Here is a 25,764-nt window from a genome sequence, read left to right on the forward strand (position 1 = left end):
GAGCCACCTGAGAAGCCAAGGTTATTGTACCAACCAGAAAAAAAGATCAATTATAAAAATACTAAAAAACAAAAATACTAGCCAAGTGCCTACTCTGTACCACATGCTAAGATCCTCCTAGTCAGTAAGAGCTAAAGGGAGAAGTCCAGACACCTGGCAGGAGATGGGTAAAGGCTGAAATGGTAAAAGATTACTCAGAGTCTGGGAGAAATATCCAAAACCCTTAGGCAACAGTGAAAGGGCTCACGGTCACTCCTCTTAGAGGCAGAGCCAATTGAGTCTGCTATTCCCACCTGTGAGAGGTCAACTGAGCTCAGGACCGAATGTCTGCTACTGTTTTTACACTACCAATCGCCACAGACATCAACACATTAAATGCAAAATGCACCTAAAGCACAAAAACCACTGTTTTGGAAATAGTGGGCAGCGAGCACAGATTGCACCGCACAGGTGTGAGGTGATCCGTATGGTGCTCTTGTCTGAGCAGGCAGACTCTCCAATCTGTCCCAACCACAGCCTTGCCAAGGTCTTCCCAGGCTTCTTATCGGAGCTCTGTCCTCATGCCATCAACGTTACTCATTTGTGATAATGCGGTCAATCTCTGGAAAACCCAGGACAGGGTTATTTTTTGAGCCTTCTACTACAGTACATGCTATTCTGAGTCACTGCTATTAATTAGGTGTTTGCACTTAGTCTCCATCCAAGCAATATGGCTGGTGTGGAAAACCACCTTCCCCAGAGCTTCTGAAAAGCTCTGCTGCCCAGCAATAAAAAGGCAAAGAAGGAAAAGGGGAGGAAGCTGGGCAAAACACAGCACCACCCCCCTACCTCAGCCAGAGGAGGCACTCCGCCTAGAGCCCAAAGCGTCTGAAGAGAACCAGGCATCAAGATCTGAGCCTTGTTCTCCAGAACCACTCCCTCTAGGAAACCTCTCAACTTCCTCAAAGACCTTGAGAACTTCCTTCTGTTCTAGTCCCCGAGTCTTTTAGTTTTTAGCTCTTTTTCCTCTCCTACTTCATAAAAGAAAAACTCTGACACAATGAGGGTCAAATAAAGTTAACTGCCACACAAGGCAGGAGAAACCAGCTCCACTACAGAGAGGTTATTAATGGTCAAACTAACTCAGAAACAAGCAGTTTAAAACAATGCAGATTTACTTCCATGGGCGGGAGAAGACTCTTGAGAGTCCCTTGGACTGCAAGGAGATCAAATGGGTCAATCCTAAAGGAAATCAGCTCTGAATATTCACTGGAAGGACTGATGCTAAAGCTGAAGCTCCAACCCTTTGGCCACCTGATGCCAAGAACTGACTCACTGGAAAAGACCCTGATGCTGGGAAATACTGAAGGCAGGAGGAGAAGGCAGTGACAGAAGATAAGATGTTTGGATGACATCACTGACTCAATGGACATAAGTCTGAGCAAACTCTGGGAGATAGTGAAGGACAGGGAAGCCTGGCATGCTGCAGTCCATGGGGTCACAGAGTCAGACATGAAAGTGTATACAAAGGAGAGCAGCCCTCGTGAAGACTGTTTCTTAGACTGAAGGCAAGGGTGGGATGGTCCACAAGGAGCACTGATTCAGCCTTGGCCCATCCATTTAGGACTGCCTGTTTAAGTGGAGCTGACCACAGGCCAGTGAAGTCCAGTTGTAGATTTCAGAAACCATTGACCCACCAAGTCCATTAGGTTGAGTCCAAGTGATAAAACTGAGTAACTGACCACCAAGAGTTGAAGCTCACTATTCAGCCGGCGTTTGCTGACCCCAATGGGCTTTCTGAGCAACAGCTGTTCTGGGTCCTTCCTCTAGGCCCCCATCACTTGCCATCTTGTAATATCTCTTACCAATCCAGGCCCAGGTTTCTGTAAATGCTCATTTTTGCTGCAATCAAACATCTGCTTCCTCCATTCTTTCTTCTTCCATCCAGGAGGATACATGTCCTTCCTTCATCGTGCTCACCATGTGCCAGGAGCGTCACCAAGTAAGGGCAGAGAGCAAACCCCAGTGCTGGGTTATACTGACAAGAAAGCCACGCAAACTGACTGGGGCTCTGTGTCTTCCTGCCCAACCACTAGTGTGTCTGGTGGCCTATTTCTCACTGTCCCTCTTCTCTTCATTTTCCAGCCACAGGCATAAGAAAAGAACTCTCTCCATGTTTTCTCCAAGGAAATGGCAATCCACTCGAGTACTATTGCCTGGAAAGTCCCATGGACAGAGGAGCCTGGTAGGCTACAGTCCATGGGGTTGCAAAGAGTCTGACACGACTGAGCGACTTCACTTCTCTTCACTTCCAGACCAGCCCCCACCTCAAAATGGGAAGAATCAACAAATCAAAGGCAAAAAAAAAGGAAAGAAAATAATGGGTCTAGAGACATGATTAGTCATAAAGCACATCTTGCTTTTTTCCTCTTTGCCATTCACATCAGATGTTAATTATTTTTCAGGTTATTGTGCCAAATTTCAGCAGCCAAGAAGAGAAAAAGGAAAATTATCCAACAACTCTTCCCTTTCCAAGAGGAAAAACCTAGATCAGAAAGAAGCCCCCAGTCACCGTTCCCCCACAGAACCCTGGCACCCCACCAACCGCAGACAGGCTCACTGGTTTGTGGAAGTGACCTGGAGGTAAAGGAGGCCTTACTGCCCAAACTACCCCTTCCAGACCTGCATTATTCTGTATAAAGTTCATCTCTACTGCCACCATGAATGAAAAAAAAAAAAAAAGCTTAAATATTTTTCTATCAATAAAACTGTTCCTATAAATTCCTTAATCTATAGCCTGCTATGGCAGACACAGCCAAAGATGACCCCCAATAAGTCACACCCTTGCAGAGTTCCTCAAGTGCTGGCAGAATTCATGATTTGCTTCTAATCAACAGAAAATGGCAGAGGGGATTCTATACCATCCTCATGATTAGGTTATGTTACCTGGAAAGGATGAAGGGGGTTTGCAGGTATAATGAAAAATCCCTCATCAGTTGACTTGAAATTAACTCAAAGGGAGATTGTCCTGGGTGGGCCTGACCTAAAGAAGGTGAGCCCTTTAAGTAGGGTCTAGAGGTCAGAGATGTGAAGCTTCAGAGATAGGGCCATGAATTCTACAGGCACAAGGGCAGGACTCTGCCAGCAACCTAACGGAGCCTGGAAGTTAATCACTCCCCAGTTGAGCCTCCAGATGAGAACTCAGCCCAGCCAGCACCTTGATTTCAACCTTCTGAAACTCTGAGCAGAGAACCCAGCTAAACGATGGCCAAGTTTCAGATCGACAGAGGTAGTAAAAGTAAGTTGTTTTAAGCACCTAAGTTGGCGATAACTTACTATGTGACACAGAAAACTAGTGCCGGAGATTCTTGACTTTCTAAGAGGCTTAGGCTTTGTGTGTTTTCCTGTTTACCTCAATCATGATGACAAATTCAAGTAGATACACTTTCATTTTATCACCTGTAGGTGCATCCCTGACGTGTGTCAAAGTGAGAGGATACAGACTCCATGCCCCAAGTTTACACCTTGGGTCTGAAAGAAGCATTATGCGTCACCGGACGACATACCTTGAACAGGCCCAGAACCTTACCATATTCCCAGCCATCCCTCAGGTCTCAATTTTCCCAAAGCTCAAGTGTCAGTCTACTGGACAAAACCCTTTATGTCATTAAATTCCACTTTGCTGTGGGCACTTAGGGGATTATAGGTAATAAGTTAAATATTAACAGAGATGGACAGAGTGGCCAAATGAGGTAGTCTGGCTGAAAATCCAAGGTCGTCATCAGAATCTAAATAGAAGTCAACCCTTCAAAATGCCCCACAGTATCTTCTTTGAGACACATTTTCTTCACTACCCAGTGAAATTTCCTACATGTCTATCTTTTTTATTCCAAATATCACTTTATCCATGTTGCTTCATGGGCAGGACAGAGCAAGCTGTCCATTGAAGTTATTTTATGGATCTGTATAAACTATTGTACCTTTTTTTTTCTACCAAGCCAGTGTGGAGAGCCTACCAAATAGATCTGCCCCCTTCCTGACCCCATCAATAACAACAATCCCTTTTCCCATGCAATTCCCATCAACAGTCCATGAATCACTTGGTTCCCTTCACTTGCTGCTATACATCCAAACTCCAAATGATGCGTCACTTTTCAGCGATGCGACTGAAGCTGAACCTAAACTGCTAAATGGGAAAGGAAAGGACAGCATGAGCGAGTGGGTTCCTGGAGGGTGGACACGACTTACATTCTTCTTTGAATTTTCTAGGGTTTCTAGCTTATTATAAATAATAAGCATTGACTCGATGGACGTGAGTCTGAGTGAACTATGGGAGTTGGTGATGGACAGGGAGGCCTGGCGTGCTGCGATTCATGGGGTCGCAAAGAGTCGGACACGACTGAGCGACTGAACTGAACTGAACTGAACTGGCATTTACAGAATTGAACTCAAGATAAGTGAACAGGTTCACTAAAGAAGGAGAGGGGCTTATCTCCTAATTATCAGCTTTTATTTCTTCTTGTCACCACCTACTCTCCTGCGCTGTCTCTGTCTCCAAATATTGGTCCTGCAACAGCCATGAAAGGGTAAAAAAACTAAAAATAATGCATAAGGACATTTTTAAGACTGAAAAGCTACATATTATGTGCTTTCTCTATTTCTACAGTAGTGTGCAACCTCTGTCTCCTAAGTATTAATTGGTAATGTTAATTATTAGCACCAAAGAAATCCTATTTCTTATTTTTAAACTACATCAATTCTTGGGACTTCCCTGGGGGTCCAGCAGTTAAGACTCTGTGCATCCAATGCTAGGAGTGCAGGGGTTGGGGGGTGTGCAGGTTCAGTCCCTGGTTGGGGAACTAAGATCCACATGCTGTGGGGTACAGTCAGAAAAATTTAAATAATTGTTTTACATTGTTTTAATTATTAAAATTAATTAAAAATAATCCTGACCCAGGGATCAAACCTGCATCGCCTGCATATCCTGTACTGGCAGGCGGATTCTTTACCACTGAAGCACCTGGGAAGCCAAAACTTAATTAAACTGCATCAATCCTTTAGCTCCTTTAAGTCAATGTCATTTCACTGAGAGTACCACTACCTGTACTCCATATTGCTTATTTCTGAGATGACACAACACGAAAAAAAAGCACGACTAGTCTCCCAACTTCTTCACTTTCAGTATATCCTACAAGTCACCAACAGCGTTTATATCTAACGGAGAACAACTTCTCAGTCAGCTTAAGCTTCCCTTTCAGCTCTCTGAATTTCACCCAGTAAGCTTCTTCTGCTAAAAAGTCTTGTTAAAACCCGAGAACCAGAAGCACTTACCTTGCATCTATGCCTAGTACTTAGTACATACTCTCTTTATGTTTGTTGAAAGAAATGCATTTTTTTTTATCCTTGGCTGTCCTGCATCTTCGTTGCTGCGCGGGCTTTCTCTGCTTGCAGCAAATGGGGGCTACTCTCCAGCTGTGGTGTGTGCGCTTCTCGTGGTGGTGGCTTCTCTTGGTGCAGAGCACAGGCTCTAGGACACAGGCTCAAGAGTTGTGGTGCGCAGGCTTAGCTGCTCCATCGCATGTGGGATCTCCTCTACTCAGGGACTGAACCCAGGTCTCCTGCATCGACAGGCAATTCTTTACCAGAGCCACCAGGGAAGGCCCTGGAAATGAATTATTAAAAGTCTGCACCAGCGTCTGCATCACTCTGGTTGAATATTGGTCCTGTACATTGACAAAACTAATCAGGTAATCTTTGTTTTCAGGGGCCAATAAAATTTTCACAAGCTTTGCTGTCACTTGTATATTCAAGTCCCTTATTAAGCCACCAACCCCCACATTAACACCACCCACTCCAGAGAAGCCTCCTCACCTGTCTGACTCTCACCTCAACATCCCATAGCTGTAGAGAGACCTCTAACTGAGATATAATACAACCAGGTCTCCACTTGACCCAGCCCTGAACCTGCCTTCCTGCATCCTGGAACTTCAAGCTTCTCCACACACTACCTAATGCATCCTTATCTCTTCTAGGCAGAGATGCCTCTGTATGCCCTCTCTGCTCATGAAGTCTGCTAACTGCTAATTCTCACCTTGCTGAACATCCCCTCACAGCCACTACTTGGGGTCAGGCCTTCCCTGTCTATCGCCTGAATACTGTAACAGCCTACTAAGAGGTCCCACCTACCTCTCGTTTCATCCATCTCCAATTCTTCTTCCCCAGTGGAGCCAGAGTAATCTTTCTAAAATACAGATCTGGTTGTGTTCTTTTGCTGCTTAAAAGCCATCTATCCAAAGTAGTGTATATACTCCCTGGCAACGACAAACAAGCCTCCCTCCATTCCCAGCCTTATCTCCTGCCATCCACCATCACACACCCTAGCGGTCCAGACAAAGCAACCTGCCTGTCGCTCCTCCAGTAACTAGGCTCACTCACACCTCCATGCCTTTGCCCAGGTTGCTCCCTCTACTTGGTCTGCCCTGCTCAGCTTTCAAAACAAGCCTTGGTGGTGGTGGTGTAGTCACTAAGTTGGGCGCAGCTCTTGAGACCCCATGGACTGTAGCCTGCCAAGCTCCTCTATCCATGGGATTCTCCAGGCAAGAACACTGGAGTGGATTGTCATTTCCTTCTCTAGGGGATCTTCTTGACCCTGGATAGTTAGACTAAGTTTACTATCCCTCCTAAGCACTCCCACGGCACTCTATACTTCCCCACTGTGGCATCACGCTTCACTGTAATTGATTATATTTTTCTGTTTCCTCCCCTAACCTCCAAGCTTTTCTGTTTTGCTCATCACTGGATAACCAATACCTAACCCTGTATCTGACACATAGTAGTGACTCAGTAAATACCCGAGTGACTAACTAAATAACATAATCATAATCATGACAGCAATAACAATGTTGTTGTTGTTTAGTCACTAGGTTATGACTGACTCTTTGTGACCTCATGGACTGTAGCCCACCAGGCTCCTCTGTCCATGGGATTCCCTAGGCAAGAATACAGGAGCGGGTTGCCATTTCCTTCTCCAGGGGATCTTCTTGACCCAAGGATCGAACCTGTGTTTCCTACAGTGGCAGGCAGATTCTTTACCACTGAGCCAGTGGGAAGCCCAGAAATAACAACAGCTAACACTTATTCAGTACTTATTATGCACCAGGCATAATAAGTTCTTGAAGTACTTGATAAGTTCGAAGTACTTGATATGTGCTAATTCATTTAATCTTCAAAATAATCCTAAATATTATTTTTATCACTGTTTTAAAATAAAGAAATTGTGACGCAGAGATGTTAAATAACATGTCCAAGGGCATATAGCCATTAAGAAACAGTTAGGATCTGAACGGGAACGGTGAATCCCAGGGCTTAGGTTCTTAACCCTCCCAGTACGATGACCTCTCCTTTACACATGATTCAGTTCAAATGTCACTTCCAGCAGAAACCTTCCCTTACCATCCAACCTGAGTGAGGTGTTTCTCTTCTGCATCCCATGACACTCCATATCCACCTCCCATCAGCACTGACCACACCCACTGTGTGGCTTTATGTCTATTCCCATACTGCACGAGACCCTGGAGGACAGGGGCTTTGACTTGGTCTTATTTTTCTTTGTATCCTCAGTGCACATGGTAAATATTCAAGTAACTTAGATGGGTGGATGGATGGGTAACCTGAGCTGGACTATTGGCACTCATTTTCACATCATCCAGCAGGTGGCAGAAGAAGACAAAAGCTGAACAGAGGCTGACCTGTCTTACCTTTCACACTGGTCACTTTCTTCATGATGGGTTCCTGCTCTCGGCACAGCGTCACTGTCACTGTGGCTCTGGGTGCGCCATAGCCCCAGATCACTGCCCCTGCAGGCTCCCTCTGCAGCACCATGTAGTCATCGATGTACGAAGCAAAGCGAAAACCAACATCTGAAAAATCCAGCAAACATTTAGAAGAGCATCATTGGAGAGATTCAGAGCCAGATTGAATCTGGTGGAACAGCGAGGAACACACAGTCTTAATACGTGAGAATTCCAAGTTACCCTGTCCTTTCAGTTTTCTAAAACTAGATCTTATTCTTCCTAATTAGGTAAGCAGCATTACAAGGACAGTTTCCAGCAGTATGCATCATAGAACAAGATGACCAGTAGGGAAAATTCAAAGAGCCTGGGACAACCCATTTAATACATGCCTCCTCCCCTTCAAAGCTCCTCATGTTCCTTTGCTCTCACACCTGGCCCTAACGCTTGACTCCCTCCCCCCAAAATCACCAAACATGCTCTTTTTATGCATCTCACAGATGGTATTTATGAGAAAAATAAACCACTTCCTTTCCCTACTTTCCATTACCACTCCCACTCCTCATAGCTTGGAATAAAGAGGCTGCCTCTCTCCATCACAGCCCTTTCTAATCTTTTCCCTCCACTCTTTATCTCCCCTCTTCCATTCTCTGTGTCAATTTCCCTCAAATAACTCTCCTTATTGTGTTTTTCTGACAACCCACTGAAAATTCTAAATAAATCTTTATGAGTATATGTGACAAGTCTGACTCCTTCCAAGGTAAATTCAAATCAATTAAGATGCAAAAAATAAGGTCAGTGAGAGAGAGAAGGTCAAAGTGTCTGAACCAAAGGTCTTTCCTTGCAATTTGCCCATTTTGCATGCTAAATTATATGAAAAGAAAAAGAGCCCTTGAAACTGTGGATTCTATTCTAGACAGTCACTAACAAGGCTGAATAAGAATTCATTTTAACGAGATCATTCCTATTTTTAACCTCTAGCCTATATCAAAGTATTTTATTAATAACAAGTATCTATCCAAATTATCTCAGTGAATTCATCAAAACTTAATAAGAGAAGGAAAAAAAAAAAACTTTTTCACTTACATCCCACTTTATCTGAAGAAAACAAACCAAAACCCCCTAGAAGAAAATAATTAACAAAATTAAGATTTTTTTTTTTTCGAGTGTTTTAAATAAAAATGATAGGCAGGAAAGAGAATCAGAACTAACAAAGTTGACATTTTTTTCTCCCTGGAAGCTCCAAATGACGGCAGCCCCTCAGGCTATACTTAACAGGGCAGCAACATTAATGGGTCTCCTACACAGACTTGGTGGCCTATTTGTCCTGCACTTCAAATAACAGCCCAGTCCCTCAGCTCTCTCTTAGGAGCTTGTCCCATCATAAATCTACATGGCAATCAAAGATCATCCAGAAGACCCACTGGGCTGGAGATGCACAGCTACCAGAAGCAAAATGCTCTAAGATGAGACTACAACAGTCTAGAATTGCATAAGCACTTTTGGCAGCCTGCTGGAGGGAAGGGAAGAGGCGCATGTGTGGGAAGACCTAGTCTTGGGTAAGTACTTCAAATGGAACAAAACCTGAAAACCCAAGGCCTAAGAGCTAAGCAGAAAGAGGATGGGGTAGGGAAGAGATTGAAGAAAACTGGCTGCTGAAGGCGTTATTGTTGTTTAGTCACTAAGTCGTGTCAGACTCTTTTGTGACCCCGTGGATCATAGCCCACCAGGCTCCTCTGTCCACAGAATTTCCCAGACAAGAATACTGGAGGGGGCTGGCTGCAGGCCTGAGACCATGCAAATGAGGGGTCCTGGGTGTGTGCAGCCACCTGCTCAAACACTGGGGGAAAGTACCTTCCCCCACCCCCTCAGTTAGTCTGTTGTTGACCACACGCATCCGCTGAACCTGTTTGTGCACGACACTGTTCTGAGTTACAGAATTTTAGACATGGAAAGGATCTTTTACACCCTAGGGTAGAATCATGTTATTTACTCATCAACAGACTGAGGCCCAAGTAGATTAGGTAATTTTTTTAAATAATTTGCATATTATTTATTTCAACAAATATTTTAAGTTGCCCACTATGTTCACTTCATGGCAAATAGATGGGGAGACAGTTGAAACAGTGGCAGACTTTATTTTTCTGGACTCCAGAATCACTGCAGATGGTGATTGCAGCCATGAAATTAAAAGACGCTTACTCCTCGCAAGGAAAGTTATGACCAAACTAGACAGCATATTAAAAAGCAGAGACATTACTTTGTCAACAAAGATTCATCTAGTCAACGCTACAGTTTTTCCAGTGGTCATGATGTGAGAGTTGGATTATAAAGAAAGCTGAGCACTGAGGAATTGATGCTTTTGAACTGTGGTGTTGGAGAAGACTCTTGAGAGTCCCTTGGACTGCAAGTCCATCCTAAAGGAGATCAGTCCTGGGTGTTCATTGGCAGGACTGATGTTGCAGCTGAAACTCCAGTATTTTGGCCACCTGATGCAGAGAGCTGACTCATTTGAAAAGACCTTGATGCTGGGAAAGATTGAGGGCAGGAGGAGAAGGGGACGACAGAGGATAAGATGATTGGATGGCATCACCAACTCAATGGACATGGGTTTGGGTGGACTCCAGGAGTTGGTGATGGACAGGGAGGCCTGGTGTGCTGCGGTTCATGGGGTCGCAAAGAGTCGGACACAACTGAGGGGCTGAACTGACTATGTGCCATGGAGAAGGAAATGGCAACCCACTCCAGTATTCTTACCTGGAAAATCCCTTGGAGAGAGCAGCCTGGCGGGCTACAGTCCATGGAGTTGCAAAGAGTCAGACACGACTGAAGCAACTTAGCATGCACTATGTGCCAGGCACAATTTTAGGCACTGAGGATACAACTGGGAAAGCAGTGGGGGCAGGGAAGGCAGACAAAATTCCTTGCCAGCAGGAAGCTTACATTCTACTGGGGAGCTTAACTGTGGCAGGCAGAGAACTAGTCACGTGACAGATGTTAAACTTCTTTGGCTCCAAATCACACAGGTAGTTCAGGACAGGAAAGGAAATGAAGCCACTCGATTCCAAGATTACTGCAATCACTACTCTGCCACAGTTAGATACTGGTGGTAAAGCAAAGAAAGGTCACATTCCTTGTCGTTATAAAGCTCACATTCCAAGCTGACAACAGTAGACAGTGGTCCATTACCAAGGAATGGAGCAATGGACAAAACAGAACGAGAAAGGTGGTGGGACTGGTCAGTGTTTTTGTCAACTACAAGACCCTTAAGATTTGAATTTTTTGTTTTAGGTCTTCAATTTTTTCTTCATTTTGGTGTCAGAGTAGAAAAACAAGAATTAGTGTTCTGGGATGGTAAAAGTAGTCATTAAAAGATTGACACCATGAGGGCAGTGGTTACTTCTGGCTCCCTTGGGAAGGAATATCCTTGGAGTCTCAATAAAACTGCAACAGTCTAGCTCTTAAATTGTGTGTAAAGCCCTTGGGTGTTCATTTTATTGCTTCACTGCTACATATGTTCATGTACATTTCAAATATTACATGATAAACATGGGAAGAGAGGGAATGATTTGAAGAAGTCCGGATATGCAACCAAATACCAAGGAAAGAAAATCTAGAGCATCAATGAATGAAAAAATAAAGTCATTGTTAATGAAGGTTATGTAACAATATGACCCAAAGGCAAAGATAAATACTGATGTTACGGTTAACAGCCTTTAACATAAAAACTAATAATGGCCCTCTTTCCCTTCTCCCCACTTCATATACTGGACTCAAACGTCACTGTGTGGGGATGAATCAGGAAATGATACACAGAGGCTAGTTTACGCCTTTGTTAAACCCCGAAAACCCTTCATGAACTGCAGTTTGTCTTCATCTATGTACTTGGCAGATTCATACACAGAGCAAGAGTCCTTTTTCTGCACGCAGTCTGTTCTCCCACTTAAACTTTCTTTTCTGTGACCCAGCGTCCAGCCCGGGGTCAAACGACACGATATGACCAGAAAATAGTCAAAATGAGTCATCCTCCTCCCCAAGAAAACGGCTATTATCCCACTATCAATGCCCGCGAGCAGGAATCAAAGCTGAGTCTTAAATACTCCGAGCTGGTGAGGGGGCTCTGTCTTAGCCATCATCACCACTTAAACTAGTAAAGTTAATTCCCCCAAGGAATCCAACCCGGGGCAAACCCTCCCCAACGGTACCACTGAGGGGGCAGCACTGAAACGTTTTGGATGACTCAGTCACCCGTTTCCAAATATTATCTAACTAGCTTCGCCCCCTCCCCTTCGAGTTCCCCCGCAGTTCTTTAAAGACCCTGAGAGCCTCAGTCTGGGCACACCTGGGCCTCCCCTCCTGCGATAAACCCAACTCTCTCGCTGCCCCACGCAAGGCGTCATAAGGGCGCTGGAAGGGAGTGGAAGAAGCAGACGGGCCGGAGTTCCGGCCTAGCAGACACCTGCAACCTAGGCCTGTGCCGTAGAACCCGGTTCCTGCCCCGGGATCCTTGCCCGATCTAGAGAAGCAGGCGCCGGGGGCGGTCCTGCGGAGGACACGGAATCTCGGAGTCCTCGCAGGCCGACGGATGGGCAGGGGTCGGGCCGAGGGCGGCCTCCTCACCTGCACTTACGTGGGCCTGCAGGAATAACCGCAGCACCAGACCCAAGACAATTCCCGACGCAATCATGTCGGTAAGAAGCCGTCCCCGCCGCGCAGGCCTCGGGGCATGGACGCCAGCGAGGGCGGGGCCGCGGGGCGGGGCGGGGCGGAAAAAGCCTGACTCCGCCCTTCCCAGGCCAGTCAATTCGCGAAGCCGTCCGCGGCCGCTGGGCGGGCCCGTGCCTCTCTTCGGCCACCGTAGTGGAATGAGGGAGCGGGGACGGGGGAGGAAACGGTTTCCCGGCAACGAGAAAAAACAACCGGAACCATCGGCTCCAGCTCTGAGAGAACGGAGAGGTGAGGCGGTTTACCCCATTTCCTCTTCGAAATAGAGACCTCGCCTTTTCCCTTCGTCTCAGGTATTTTCTCAGGATCCGCTCCCGCAATCTGGGAAGCCGAGGTCAGGCTGGGAACCCAGTAGCCCATTCTGCGAGTCTGAAATCCGAGACCCTCGACGACCCGCCCCCCAGGAGACCTGTGGTCCCTCTCCGACCTCCCTCCACTCCTCACGTCGGTCTAGGGTTTCTTCCTCTTCACAACCAGTGATTCAATGCTTCACCTCCTGTTCCGTCAAAAAAAAAAAAAAGAAGAAGGAGAAGAAAGTCCACAGATTCGGCGTCATTAAGCCTTCTAGACCCCCACCGAGACCCCTACCACGACTTCCGGGCTTATTCGGCAGTAATGGTGTCACATACAGGCCAGGTCCCTGAGTGTTGTTTGCAGACTCAGTAGCCCAACCCGCTGCTTAGCAGCTATCCTTATCTGGCCCTTGTATGCTAAGAGAGAAAACAAAACAAACAAAAAAGTAAAAATCCCAAACCTTTTGAGGCTAGAATTGCTATGTCGTGACCTTGCCCCCAGCTCTCTCGGCCCGCTGCCTCTTCCACAAATAAAGAGATGCTTCGACGAGGCATCCTAGGTCATACTTCAGAAGTGAAAGCCAGGGAAACGACTCAAGTCCGAAACATATTCATTCGACAACTTAGAGTAGTTTCAATGACTTACTTTTTTTTTTTAAGACCTTAAACAGGGTTTTTTCCGGCAATTTAAGATGAATTTTTAGCAATCATTCTCTAAATTCCTGTGGGATAGGAAAAATTACCCTTTTAAAGGGAGAGAGGAGAAAGTACTTAGTATCATAGTGAAAATTTGTGATTTTTGTAATTTTTAAAAAATGATTTCACCTATTAAATATTTTTAATGTTCTAATAATGGAAAATTTCAAAAACTTTTTGGAAGAAATTGACGGACTTGGATTGTACTGGGGGGGGAAAGGGTTGAAGTCCAGAAATTTGGGTGTCTCAGAAATAATTTGAGGTCTTAATTGTGATTATTTGAGTGAAATGAGACAAATTTAAAGACAGAACTCTTTCATGCATCTCTAGGTACAGTAGACTGGTCCTCCCAAGGAGATGTCGATTCCGTTTTCCAACACCCACTACCGAATTCCACAAGGATTTGGAAATCTTCTTGAAGGGCTCACACGTGAGATTCTGAGGGAGCAACCGGACAATATACCAGCTTTTGCCGCAGCATATTTTGAGAATCTTCTAGAGAAAAGAGAAAGTAAGCTTTTTAAAAATAGGCTTTAAAAAAAAAAACAAGAGAGCGTGACTAAACGTTTGATTATGGTGAACTTGTTTAAGACCAACATCATTCCACAGAAATCCTTTATGAGGCAGGGAGCTTTCAACTAACAGTTCTTGTTATTTGAAACAGCCTTTGAGGGGCTTCCCAGGTGGCACTAGTGGTACAGTGCCAACTTTATACAGTAATACAGTAATACAGTAATACCGGAGAGTTAAAAGACACGGATTCGATCCCTGAGTTGGGAAGATCTCCTGGAAGAGGGCACGGCAACCCACTCTAGTAGTATCCCATGGACAGAGGAACCTGGCAGGCTACAGTCCATGGGGTCGCAAAGAGTCTGACACGACTGAAGTTGCTTAGAACGCACGCGGGTGCCTTGAATCACATTATTCACATTATTGAAGATTACCAGTTTATCACCCAGACCTGCTTTGTATTTCTCATGGACAGGTGGGGTGGAAGGGGGGCTCTTAAAAACACCCAGCCTAGCTCTTTTCCTGCATACTGTGCCTATGCCTCCCAGGCAGTTGACAGTCTCTTCTTCCCGGGAGGAGGGTTTGTGGTTTTCTTTATATTTTGACTCTCCTCACTTGAAAGTATTATTAAGTGTTGTAAAAAAAAGAATTTTATACTCAGATTAAATAAGTTGGTATTCGCAGGGGTATATGAAACTGTTCCTCAATAAAAGTACAGAGAAAAACTGCTTTGAAAAGTGAACTTCCAGCTTGGGAAAGTAATTTATATTCTTTTTCTGTATTTCCAAGGTCGCATACTGTCCAAAGACTAAGATTCATGCTAACTGTTCGGCTGAGAGCCAAAGCAGAGTTTCTTCACTTCCATAAGTAAAATTTCCAAATTCTCAGCTATTAAGTTTCTATTAAAAACCCTGACTAGAACAACCATTTTGTTTAAGCTGTTATCATTATGTTTGATAACAGTATTCCAACAGAGTAGTAAAGGTGCCCCAGGTGTGGCTCAAAGGCAAAGAATCCTGCTTACGCAGGAGACGCTGGTTTGGATTCCTGCATCAGGAAGATCGCCTGATGAAGGAAATGGCTCCCACTCCAGTATTATTGCCTGGGAAATCTTTGGACAGAGGAGTCTGGCAGGATACAGTTCATGGGGTCACAAAGAGACACAACTTAGTGGCTAAACAACAAGAAACAAATAGTCAAAGCAAATAAACATTCCATTTTAATCATTTTGCAGAGGGAGGAAACCTACCATGAGGCTTGAACTGAAATAACACCCATACACCCTACATGGCTCCACCTCCTTCTCCTCTTTGCTCTACCTTAACCAAGCTCAGAATCTCTGCCAATTTTCTGAATTGCTGGTCTTTTCCATTTCCGGTCAGTGTGAATATTTGTTACCCAATCTGGAACTTAATGCCACTAAAAAAATCTATTAAGAGAAATCATTTAGAGTAAGAGGTGAATTGCAATGAACATTAATTTTCTTATTATAACAATTTTACGAACACTTGACTAAAAAGTCTTTGTGTATTTGATTTTGGACCTCAGAAACATCCCATTACAAAACCATGGGAGTCATTTGTCACCAGATCATGATAATTAAAGTAACTGGTGATTCAGATTGATGGTCTCAGAATAAAAACTTTCTAGCTAATAAAAAATGGGTAAAACTATTTTGAAAAATGTTAAGTACCACACCCATTTCCACTCATATAAATGAGGTGATACAAGGATCAGAAGTTAGCCTTTCCAAAAAGACAGAAAAGAGTCCTCTAGCCTAGTCTCTCACAGAGTGCAAGAATTCCCTTGCCAGCATTCCTCATAAGTAATTACTCATCTTAATCTTGAAGATTTCTTTGTGACAGGAAATGTTTTAGTATATGACATAAAGTGGTATCAAACCTCTAGGGAAAAGGTGGGCTTTTATTAAATGATCTTGAGATAAAGATGTTAAAAGATTAAATTGGATCTATTTCTTACATCCTATACCAGGATAAAGTTTCAAATTGATCAGAGATTTAAACATTTTAAAAAATGAAACCATACAAATACTGGAAGAAAGTATGGATGAATTTCTCTGTAACATAAAAGAGGAAAAATTTTTGCAAGCTAAGTTACTATACGTTAAAAATCCAAAAGCAATTAAAGAAAATATTGATAAAATTGGCAACATAGAAATAGATTTTTACTTTTACAAAAATCACCACATGGAAAATAAAACTACAAATGACAGGAAAAAAATTTGCAGATTCTATTACAGTAGGTTAATCAATATACTGAATAAAAAGCTTGTCAAAATCATGAGAGGAAAACAACAACCTTGTATTAAAAATGGGCAAGTGATATTCGCAGACAATTTGCACAAAAATAAGTGCAAATGACTCACCCTCAACATATGAAAATGTATTCAAAATAACCCATGATAACAGAATAACAGAAGCCCAAACCAAAACTACAGTGAAGTTCCACCACCCACCAACAGGACTCCACTCATCAAGTTGACAAAAAGCCAAAAGTGTGTCAGTTTATTGTAGGCAACACTAGAGAGGAAATAAGCACTCATATACATTGCTGGAGGAGATACAAAATGATAACAACCACAAGGAGGGGACTTAGCAATATCTACCAAATTACATCTATTTTTACCTTTGACCTGTATTTTATACACTTTTCATTGTATTGTTACTTGAGGAAGCAACCCAAATATTCATCATAGGGGATTTTTAAAAATAAATTTGAGTAAGTCTACACTACTAATAAATGTACAGCTGTAAAAAACAAGCAAAAATGAAATGAGGACGATCTCTATGATGCTATAGAGTGACCTTTAGGGCATACTAAGTGAAAAAAGTAAGATAGAAGAAAATATGTTTAGTATGTACCAATTATCTAACAGAGGTATTGATATGAATGCATAACTGTTCACTTATATTTTTAAATGGAGAGTAAATCTTTCTAAAAATTAGTTTTTACCCCTACCAGGAGAAGGAAGAGTGGAGGGAATAGCATAGAAGCTAGACTTCTCTGACTATATCTTAAATCAAACCATGTATGTTTAACATCATTATAAAAATAGAATTAAAATTGTATAGCAATTTCTAAATTTAGAAGTAAAATGAAATAAATGAACCTAACTGGTATTAAATGGGTAATATGACCACAGAAAAAAGAAATTATTCATGTTACTTTATAACACAGTGCTTTGTGCATTCCTGATGGATATAGCCTAAAAACAAAATTATGTTTAAAAAAATATATTAAATTGTTTTCATCACTGTTAATAATATTACAGTATAGTTATTTCAAAGTTTTTACAGATTGTAGGACATAGCAAATAATTAACTATCCTATTGGTATTAGGAATAGGATTTTTAGTGTAAGAAAAAGTACATACAAATACAAAAATGAAAGAAGTTAATAAACTCCCATAATTCTAAATTTGAGTCAAAAAGTGTCAGTGTGACTTCATGGTGTATTTTCTCTTTAAAAAATGACAATATTATTTTCTAGCTCTATACAGTTTTTTAAAGGCCTCAAAACAATGAGCAGCCCAGTACCAGTGAGCCCTTGGTCCCTAGACTGTGGCTTCTAACTACCATTTTCCAAAAACCAGGGCTTCCTGGAGAACTAACCAATCCGGTGAACCGAACAGAAAGTATGCAAGATGAGCCTCATCACCTTGTTGTACCAGAAAGTAAGAAAACTATCAAGAATTATTAGAGTTGTTTCCATAGGACTCAGGGAACATCTGAACACCTGAATAAGCTCATACTGGCCAATTTTGGACGACTAGAACATCAGTAAGATGAATAAATGCAGGGGATTGAAATTCATTCCATTTCTTAAATGTTCATTAGTTCATAATTATTTACTGGAAAGCAAAACAAACAACAACAAAAAACTCCTTGAGAGGATCCTAAGGAACTTACTTACTATCTAAAAATTGGTAAATAGTCAAATCTCTAACCTGCCTTTACTCTGAGAACTGTATTTCAGAGTAACCAAATAGGTAAAGTATTTTTTGTTGCATACTCCAGAAACAGAGAAGTAATAATCAAATTAGAACACTGCCATTTTGCTATCCCTAAAGAAATTATCTAAGCGAGTCTTCATCAACAGGCCCATAAAAACAGTGAAAAAGAGAAACAACCAGATATATATTTCCTAACAGAATTATACCATGCTACCTATAAAGTATTCTTGGGAAAAAAAAAAAAAAAAAAAAAAACCTGAATCAGATCAAACCTGTAGATCTAACTGGAAATATATAGGAAATTCAAAGGCAAGTGAACTTGTTAAAAAATCATAATGGGAATGGAATTAGAAATATCCAAACTGTGGAAAACTCCAAAGGAAAAATGACTTAATTTCCTCAATAAATAAATGGCAAGGAAAAAATGTGGGGTGGGAGATAGGGAAGTTTCAATTAAAAGGGATTTAAAAGACATTACAAAAGGTTGTGCGTTTGGGTCCTGATTTGAACAAATCAACAGTAAAAATAAATAAAAATACACTAGATAATGGAGCTTCCTAGGTGGCTCAGAAGTAAAGAATACAACTGCCCATGCAGGAGATGCAGGAGATATGGGTTTGATCCCTGGGTTGGGAAGATCCCCTAGAGTAGGAAGTGGCAACCCACTACAGTAGCTTTGGCTGGAAAATTCCCTGGACAGGGGCGCCTGGCTACAGTCAATGGGGTTGCGAACAGTGGGACACGACTGAGCAGCTGAGCACAAGCAATACTAGATAATGGGAGGAATTTGGATATTTGATGGTATTAAAGAATTACTGCTATTATTTTTAGGCATGATAATGGCATTTTGGCTTTATATCTCAGAGATGCATGCTGATGCAAGTATTTAATAAATGAAATAGTAAGATGCTTGGGGTTGGCTTGAAAATAATCAGAAGAAAGGGCAGGAAAATGAATGAAGTTACAAATAAGAACAATCATGAGCTTGTAATTATTGAATCTGAGTAATGTGCACTTGGAAATTTGTTATATTATTCTCTCTACTTTCTAAGTCTGAAATACTTCATAATGAAAAGTTAAAGAAAAATTCTATTTAAATATAAATTCTTCTGTCTACCTGACTACATAATATGCCTACCTTTTTTTAAGAAAAAACTTTTCCCATCTTTCATTTTTCCAAATTTCCTCACTATTCACCATTTATTTTTATACATTTATCTTATGTTTACTAATACATAATAAGTTTCTATAAGTATATAATAATACATTTCTATACTGATATTTAAGTAGTGGCATTTGTTCTCTACCACTCCCATTTTATTATAACTTCTATGAAAGCATCAAGTAGGTTTTTTAACTGCCTGCCTTTCTAAATATCCTCAAGGGTTCATCTGATGTTTAATTCATCATCATCACTGGTTATATCTGCAGCACTAGGCTCTGTACAATGTCAATAAAATTTTCAAGGGTCAGTAAAGGACCTATAATTTGAAAAAGAAAGCAGTTTATGTTACTAGTCTGCATTTACTTTAATGAACTTCAAAGTAAGTCTGGAATTATATTTTTGTTATTTAGAAACCAGCTTTGATCCAGCAGAATGGGGGGCTAAGGTTGATGACCGCTTCTATAACAACCATGCATTCAAGGTATGGTCCTGATAAGCTTTTGGATTTGGTTAATACTTCTCTCTGTCTCCAGTACAGAGATCGCCTAATCATGAATATTGTGAAAGGCATTACAAATACCTTATGAAGTCTTTTTAATTGTGCTATTCTTAATGGAAATAAATTCTTTTCTAAGGTATCTGAATCGTGTACCATACTGAGCTTAAATTTATAGATGATCAACAGGAGAAATGTACTTGAAAGAGATAGAATAATTACTTTCACTTATTGTGCAAATGTTATTATCACAGTGCTTATCAATAGCAGATGTGCAATAAACAGTGGTTGAACTAATGAATGCTATTTCATAAAATAAAACACATAAAACAATTATTCATTATTGTTGATACCTTACAAAAGACTGAATAGAATTAAAGATGGTATAGAGCCTTCTCTATTAAGCCAATCTATTCAGAGTCTGAACCCATCTTCTCAGTAGCATTCTCAGAACCAGTCTTTCTCAACCAAGGCTCCTCGAAATAATTAAGCCCTAAGCCTAAGGCATCCATTGCATGTCAGGCATCAATGTCTCTCCTTTGTATCTAGAATGATTATGTTTATGTACCATCCTTGGGAAAACTGAGAAAATAATCACTTAAAGCATTCTATGTTTTATGACTCCAATGAGAAACACTGGTTGAGAAAGGCCATGTGTAATCTAGCGTCTTTGGCACCAACTTGGAACTTGGTGGAAATTCAATCTCAAGCTCTACCCCAGGTCTACCAAATCAGAAGTTAAATTTTAACAAGATCCACAAAGTAACTTGTAGGTACGCCAGAATCTGGATGTAGCCTGAGAAGCACTACTTTAGACAACTACGATAATACTTTAGCCATGAAGCATCAGCAGGTACTAGAATTAGAAAACAAAGGTCAAATTTTGATGATATTACAGAGTAGATTTGGGGGATTTTCTGGGCAAATCCCACTGAGACTTATTCTATGAGTTCAAAAGTGAAGTTCCATCCATTTGTGCCTGCCAGACATAGAGGTGTTCTTTTTATTTCCATCTAACTAGATTCTCTGTGTTCCTTTTTTATTGAAAACAAAGGAATAATGTTGAAAATTTTTTAATCTTAAGTCACATAGCAATTTTAGATTAATTTTTCTTCTCTTTTGAATCCTAAAGGCTTTATTTGATTAGCTTATAAGTCCTTAAATTTATGTTTTATGAATTAAAGAAGCTCTCCCCATAGGTTGTGAATTAACAATGCTGCTCTTCTGGAGGAAGATTTCAGTAACCATGTCAAGATAGAACTGGTTTCCTTTTTTTCTATTTAAATCCTTCCCCACAGCAAAACTTACTTTTTTGACTTAGTTTTTACTTTGCAAACTTCATTAAAAAGTCAACTTGACTTCACATTATGGAACAAAATAGGATTTATTTCATTTCTATTTGAGGAACTATTGGCATCTCTTTTTTATTCTTTGTTTAAGGTTCATTACAGCATCATATGAAGTTTTAGTATAAGACAATGGCTTGTTTTTAATATAAAACAATATTACACACATTCCAAAAGCAGAAGGTCAAACTTTTTTTAACCAGTTCCTTGGTCTTATTATTTGTTTATGCTATTCCCTTGAGAGTTTTCTTTGTTTATCCAACCAGCTTTCTTTGTTTAAAAATATGTATTTAATTTCTAGTACTTATCAATAATTTAATCTTTAATCACCTTTAAAGAGTTTGATCCAAGACTTTATTGTTTTGGAAACATTACCTATTTGGACCTCTCCCCTCTCTCCAGGAGCAAGAATCGCCTGAAAAACATGAGCCTGGAAAAGAAAATTCTCAGACATCTGTGAAAGAGAAGACAGCCTTAGTAAGTTATATTTTCCATGTACTGTTGGGTTCCTACAAAAAAAAATGACTTCACTCAATTTAAAATTATACTTCAAATATGAATCCAGTCTCATCCATATTGCTAAAATAATGAGAAACCTGTATGCAGGTCAGGAAGCAACAGTTAGAACTGGACATGGAACAACAGACTGGTTCCAAATAGGAAAATGAGTACGTCAAGGCTATATATTGTCACCCTGCTTATTTAGCTTATATGCAGAGTACATCATGAGAAATGCTGGGCTGGATGAAGCACAAACTGGAATCAAGATTGCTGGGAGAAATATCAATAACCTCAGATATGCAGATGATACCACCCTTATGGCAGAAAGTGAAGAACTAAAAAGCCTCTTTCTTGATGAAAATGAAAGAGAAGAGTGAAAAAGTTGGCTTAAAGCTCAACATTCAGAAAACGAAGATCATGGCATCCAGTCCAATCACTTCATGGCAAATAGATGAGGAGACAGTGGAAACTGGCTGACTTTATTTTGGGGGGCTCCAAAATCACTGCAGATGGTGATTGCAGCCATGAAATTAAAAGACACTTGCACCTTGAAAGGAAAGTTATGACCAACCTAGACAACATATTAAAAAGCAGAGACGTTACTTTGTCAACAAAGATCCATCTAGTCAAGGCTGTGATTTTTCCAGTGGTCATGTTGAAGCTGAAACTCCAATACTTTGGCCACCTGATAAGAAGAGCTGACTCATCTGAAAAGACCCTGATGGTGGGAAAGATTGAGGGCAGGAGGAGAAGGGGACAATAGAGGATGAGATGGTTGGATGGCATCACTGACACAATGGACATGGGTTTGTGTGGACTCTGGGAGTTGGTAATGAACCGGGAGGCCTGGGGTGCTGCGATTTATGAGGTCGCAAAGAGTCAGACGTGACTGAACTGAACTGAACTGAAAATAATGATTTTGCTTTCTAGATAACTAGCAACAGTGACGTACTAACTGCTGGATCATTTTTAGCCCTGCCTCTTATAAAGAAAACTATTCTTCTGCTTATAAAGAAAATCTTATTTTCCAAGATTGTCAACAGATGGGAAAAATCTCCCCAAGGGGAAGAACAGACCAAAATCACAGTCTCAGCCTTGATCGTTCAGATTCCTCTTCCACTGGGGGAACTTTTCACTAATCGAGGCTGCCCCCACCACACAGTGGTAAAGGTTCAGACATAACAAAGGAAATTTGTTATGGGGAAATTATTCTCATGGGGAATTACTTATTACAGTCAAATTAAATGGCTTCACTCAGTGAGTCCTACTCATCTTCCATACATTTCACTGTACAAAATTCTGCCTAATGGCCTACATCCAAGCAATAGTGGGTTAGGCTCCATTCACCCTCAAAATGCTTATATTCAGTGGTGTGCTAAAGCTAGCTCTTAAGAGACAGTTGTGCATGTATCTACACCACCCCAAATATCACTTTGATATTTGAAATCAGCTATAGTGGGAGTACTAAGATCATCATAAATATTACAGATCAGGACTGTTTTTTTCTGAAGAGCCAGTTGTTAAACATTTACTATAAACATATCACTGTCTTATATGCTTCATTGTCCAGATCCAAGAGGACCAAGCCTAGTGAGAAGAACTCACTGTCTATAGTGTTAAAGGCCAGACTTCTGAGTTTCTTTTCATATATTAATGTCCCAGTTAATTACCCAATAATTGAAACCCAGGAGGGTGAGAGTTTTCCTTACAACCTGTATAATTCATTTCAGTGCAACTCCATCTGCTTAACATGAGCATAAGATACACTGGGAGGTCAGGAAATAAGGGAAGGAATATCCTTTCCTTACATCTCTAACAGATGCTCTTACAGAGGTTTTTTGACTTTGAATTTTGGTCCCATTGATTTCTGACTTCAGCATAATTCATTTGTCCATGTTAGGGTATCATCTCAGAGAATTTTATACCAATCTGTTTGTATTTTAATAAATTTCAAGAGCTGGATTTGCCCATTTGTCATGGGCGTGAAGGGGTTTAAATTAACCCAAAGGTCCTTTAGTAGGAAAATGAGTAAATTAATCAAAGTACATCAATGCAATGGAATACAACAGTGCCATTAAAAAGTGGGCAGAATTATGTAGTGAATAACATAGAAAAAGAGAGGCAAGATTCATTGTCACATGGAAAAAGTAGTTGCAGAACATTGTGATTAGCATGATCTCATTTCTTTAAATAAAAAGGCAAATATATACCCATATGATTACATTTGATATATAGAGAAATTTTATAAGGTTATATTTACTTCACCTATAATAAGTTACCTCTTAGGTGTAGAACTTTGTAAGACAGAGAAAACCTTCACTCCCACTGTACTTAAGTTTTTAAATGTGTATGTATCACTTTTAAAATTTTAAAAATATATTAAAAGCTGTATGTCTATTGACCTGTACACTGAAGATGTGTGCATTTCACTATCTGTAAATTATACCTGTTTTTTTTAAAGAAGGGAACTATATGTAAAAATTCAACTAATCATGTTAAAACTGATTTTGTCACATTAAATGGATTCCTCTGTGGCATTTCATTTTAAATGTATGGTTCTGATTAGCTAATCATTGAAAATTTAAGAATACTTTAATCCATTTTGTGTAATCACCATTCTTTTGAACAGCACACTTACTATTCTTCTTGGCATTTTTACCCTGCTTCAAGGATTCTGAGTTATTTCCCCCCTAAAAAAAATGTTAAATAAGAAGCTGTTAAATAGGAGCTATTTTGGGGGGAAGAAACTGACAGCAATCTTTTATTGCAGAGACGCATCAAAAATTGACAAAACAAAATGCCTACTATTTTGGCATTCACTATTTGGTACCCCTATGGGCTTCCCTGGTGGCTCAGCAGTAAAGAATCTGCCTGCCAATGGGAGACAAGGGTTCAGTCCCTAAGTTGGGAAGATCCCCTGGAGAAGGAAATGGCAACCACTCCAGTATTCTTGCCTAGGAAATCCCATGGACAGAGGAGCCTGAAGGGCTATAGTCCATGGGGTCGCAAAGAGTCGGACACAACTTAGTGACTAGACAACAAGGACGACATTTGGTACATATACAATGTGATGATATGTAAAATTCTTTCAGGAAGCAACCCATCTCAACTGTTACATCTCTAAATTGATTAAATTTAGGCATTTATTTTTATGGCATCAAAATATGGGGGATGTTTAAAAGTCTCTTATTTGTTCTCCTTTCTGGGAAGGAATCTCCTGAAGAAGACAAGGATATGGAAGAAAATGCTGCTCTCAAAATCCAGGCAGCCTTCCGGGGACACTTGGCCAGAGAGGAGGTAAAGAAAATGAAATCGATTGATCTTGAAGAAGAGAAAACAGAGGAAAACAAGTGAGGAGACTGGCTTTACCCCACAGAAAACAAGAAAAAAATCCAAATCCATCAACCTTGTTGTGATTGTCCTTTTTTCTTAGTAAGTGAGATTTGATGTCATGAAATAACATTTGTTGCTGTTGTGAAAAATCTGTCGTGAGCATTTGTTTAATAAACATGCCATTGAACACATGCCTCTTGAAGATTTCTCTGATATCATGAGTCTTATTTATACTACTCCCAAGTATATGTCTAGAGGCCCTTGGATTTAGAGTTACAAAGCTGGATTTAGAGTGTCTGGCCTAACCATTATCTAATGAATAAATATTCTCTATCACATCCCTGAAAATTAGTCCTTTGTCTCTTGTTTCACTCCCAGTAGTAGAGAATTTCACTGCCTTTCGAGAATAGTCCATTTAGTTTTTGAGTAACTCAAATTTATTAAAAAGATAAACTAAGTCAAAAACCTGTCTCCCTGGAAGTTTCACTCATTGGTTTTCATTTGTCGTGCATGCAGACAATCTTTTATTGAAAAAATGTATTGAGCACAATTCATGGGCTGGGATTTAGCAGTAAACATCTGCTCTTACACTCGTGCAGCTGGCAGTTTGTTGTGGGGTTTTTTGTTGTTGTTGTTGTTTTTCTTTTGTCTTGCTCTCCAGAACTCACAGAACTAGACTAATGTATAATATTTGCAAAAAAAAAACAAAACCTATCTTAACATCATAGATGCTCTGTTCTTTAGCTAAAATGTCCCAAGTTTCTTTAAATTGTAAATGATAATACATGTTTCACAAACTCAGGAGCCCATGCGTTTTATTTTTCAGTGAACCATTCAGGCTCTCAGGGCCTTATTTTCAGAAGGTTTAGTTTTCCTTTTTTGAGGCTTCCCCACCCTTGAATATCAAAAAGACTGCAGGGTTCATGTCTTAGGCCAGAAGTTCCAGTTCCCTTCCCA

General features: G+C 40.8%; 2 protein-coding genes across 7 annotated transcripts in view; one reads left to right on the forward strand and one right to left on the reverse strand.

Moving 5' to 3' along the window:
- The window catches only part of SIAE (sialic acid acetylesterase), a 38,070-nt gene extending 25,563 nt beyond the window's left edge, over window positions 1–12,507 (reverse strand). For 2 of the 4 annotated variants that reach the window (XM_060404243.1, XM_012101836.4), the window contains exons 1-2: window positions 12,400–12,507; window positions 7,737–7,898 (exon numbers count right to left, since the gene is read on the reverse strand). In XM_060404243.1, the coding sequence (XP_060260226.1) occupies window positions 7,737–7,860 (124 nt within the window). In that variant the 5' untranslated portion in view covers window positions 7,861–7,898; window positions 12,400–12,507. Of the gene's footprint in view, window positions 1–7,736; window positions 7,899–12,389 lie in introns of all 4 variants that reach the window. The other 2 variants (XM_027959848.2, XM_004019503.5) reach the window with 1 other exon arrangement.
- Window positions 12,508–12,567: 60 nt separating this feature from the next.
- Window positions 12,568–24,999, forward strand: SPA17 (sperm autoantigenic protein 17). Of its 3 annotated transcripts, none has more exon segments than NM_001009738.1 (5): window positions 12,663–12,725; window positions 13,814–13,994; window positions 19,542–19,612; window positions 21,376–21,450; window positions 24,685–24,999. In NM_001009738.1, coding segments are annotated over 4 exon segments (444 nt in total). In that variant the 5' UTR covers window positions 12,663–12,725; window positions 13,814–13,840; the 3' UTR covers window positions 24,829–24,999.
- Window positions 25,000–25,764: the final 765 nt, after the last annotated feature.

Source organism: Ovis aries, chromosome 21 (assembly GCF_016772045.2).
Source record: "Ovis aries strain OAR_USU_Benz2616 breed Rambouillet chromosome 21, ARS-UI_Ramb_v3.0, whole genome shotgun sequence".
NCBI lineage: Eukaryota > Metazoa > Chordata > Mammalia > Artiodactyla > Bovidae > Ovis > Ovis aries.

Coding starts and splice junctions, on each gene's coding strand:
- SPA17 (XM_012101537.4), top strand. CDS start 13,841: ATGTCGATTCCGTTTTCCAACACCCACTACCGAATTCCACAAGGATTT. Junction 19,613..21,375: donor ATAACAACCATGCATTCAAG/GTATGGTCCTGA, acceptor CCCTCTCTCCAG/GAGCAAGAATCGCCTGAAAA. Junction 21,451..24,684: donor TGAAAGAGAAGACAGCCTTA/GTAAGTTATATT, acceptor CTTTCTGGGAAG/GAATCTCCTGAAGAAGACAA.